Here is a 905-nt window from a genome sequence, read left to right as displayed (position 1 = left end):
CTATGGCTGTGGCTATGGTTCCGGATATGGCTGTGGCTATGGCTCCCGCTATGGCTGTGGCTATGGTTCCGGATATGGCTGTGGCTATGGCTCCCTCTATGGCTGTGGCTATGGTTCCGGATATGGCTGTGGCTATGGCTCTGGATATGGCTGTGGTTACGGTTCTGGATATGGCTCTTCCTGCTGTAGCTACAGGCCAATTTTCTACAGAAGATGCTATTCTTCTTGCTGCTAAAACATCACCATAATGTGGAATTTCTTTGAAAATGATCACTCCAAGTTATTTCTCTTCACTGTCTCAGGATCATAACTAAACCTATTGAATAATATTCTGAACTTACAGAGTATTCCTTGTCTTCTTGGCAGTCCAGCTTGGTGCCAAGGGAACCTGAATTATTCCATGATGTTACTTGAAGGCTGAAGGCATTGTTTAAGTGCAAACTTTCTAACTCATTGTTGAATATTTCTATATTGTGGTCATTTCCAAATAAACATAATTCTTTGCTCCTAACAAATTTGTGTATGTTTTGTGTTAGACATTCCTTTGGCTTAGCATTTTTGTCTTCTATGTCTGTTTCTTCCGTAGAGCTTGGCAGAGGTAATCTCAGCTGGTCATTCCAACTGTGTGTCTGATCTCTACTCCATTGCTTATCACTCATGACTTACTGAAGGATATTTGCCATGAATAACTTCCCTAAAATAATGGCCCCCATTGGTAGAGTCTTGTGTTCTGAGTTTATTTTACTGAAGCATTTGTTCTAAGCTTCAGAGTCTGTTGGAAGATTATGATTCTGGATCTGTCTTTCTTTTTATAGGAACACTCATCAATGCGTGCATAAACACAATTACACATAGACAAATGTCAGCTGAGGTGATAGCATTCATATCAGCCCATGTCAAGGACA

The 905-nt window shown here is 40.8% G+C and overlaps 1 protein-coding gene across 1 annotated transcript in view; it reads left to right on the top strand.

Annotated features, from left to right (window-relative positions):
• Positions 1-498, top strand: part of LOC101626919 (keratin-associated protein 6-2-like) — an 11,421-nt gene extending 10,923 nt beyond the window's left edge. The window contains exon 3 of the mRNA XM_004675512.2: positions 97-498. Coding sequence (XP_004675569.1) covers positions 97-235 — 139 coding nt within the window. The 3' untranslated portion in view covers positions 236-498. The remainder of the gene's footprint in view (positions 1-96) is intronic.
• Positions 499-905: the final 407 nt, after the last annotated feature.

The sequence above is a fragment of the Condylura cristata genome, unplaced genomic scaffold (genome assembly GCF_000260355.1).
Source record: "Condylura cristata isolate star-nosed mole 26May11 unplaced genomic scaffold, ConCri1.0 scaffold00003, whole genome shotgun sequence".
Taxonomy (NCBI): domain Eukaryota; kingdom Metazoa; phylum Chordata; class Mammalia; order Eulipotyphla; family Talpidae; genus Condylura; species Condylura cristata.
This window is presented reverse-complemented; position numbering and strand designations above follow the sequence as displayed.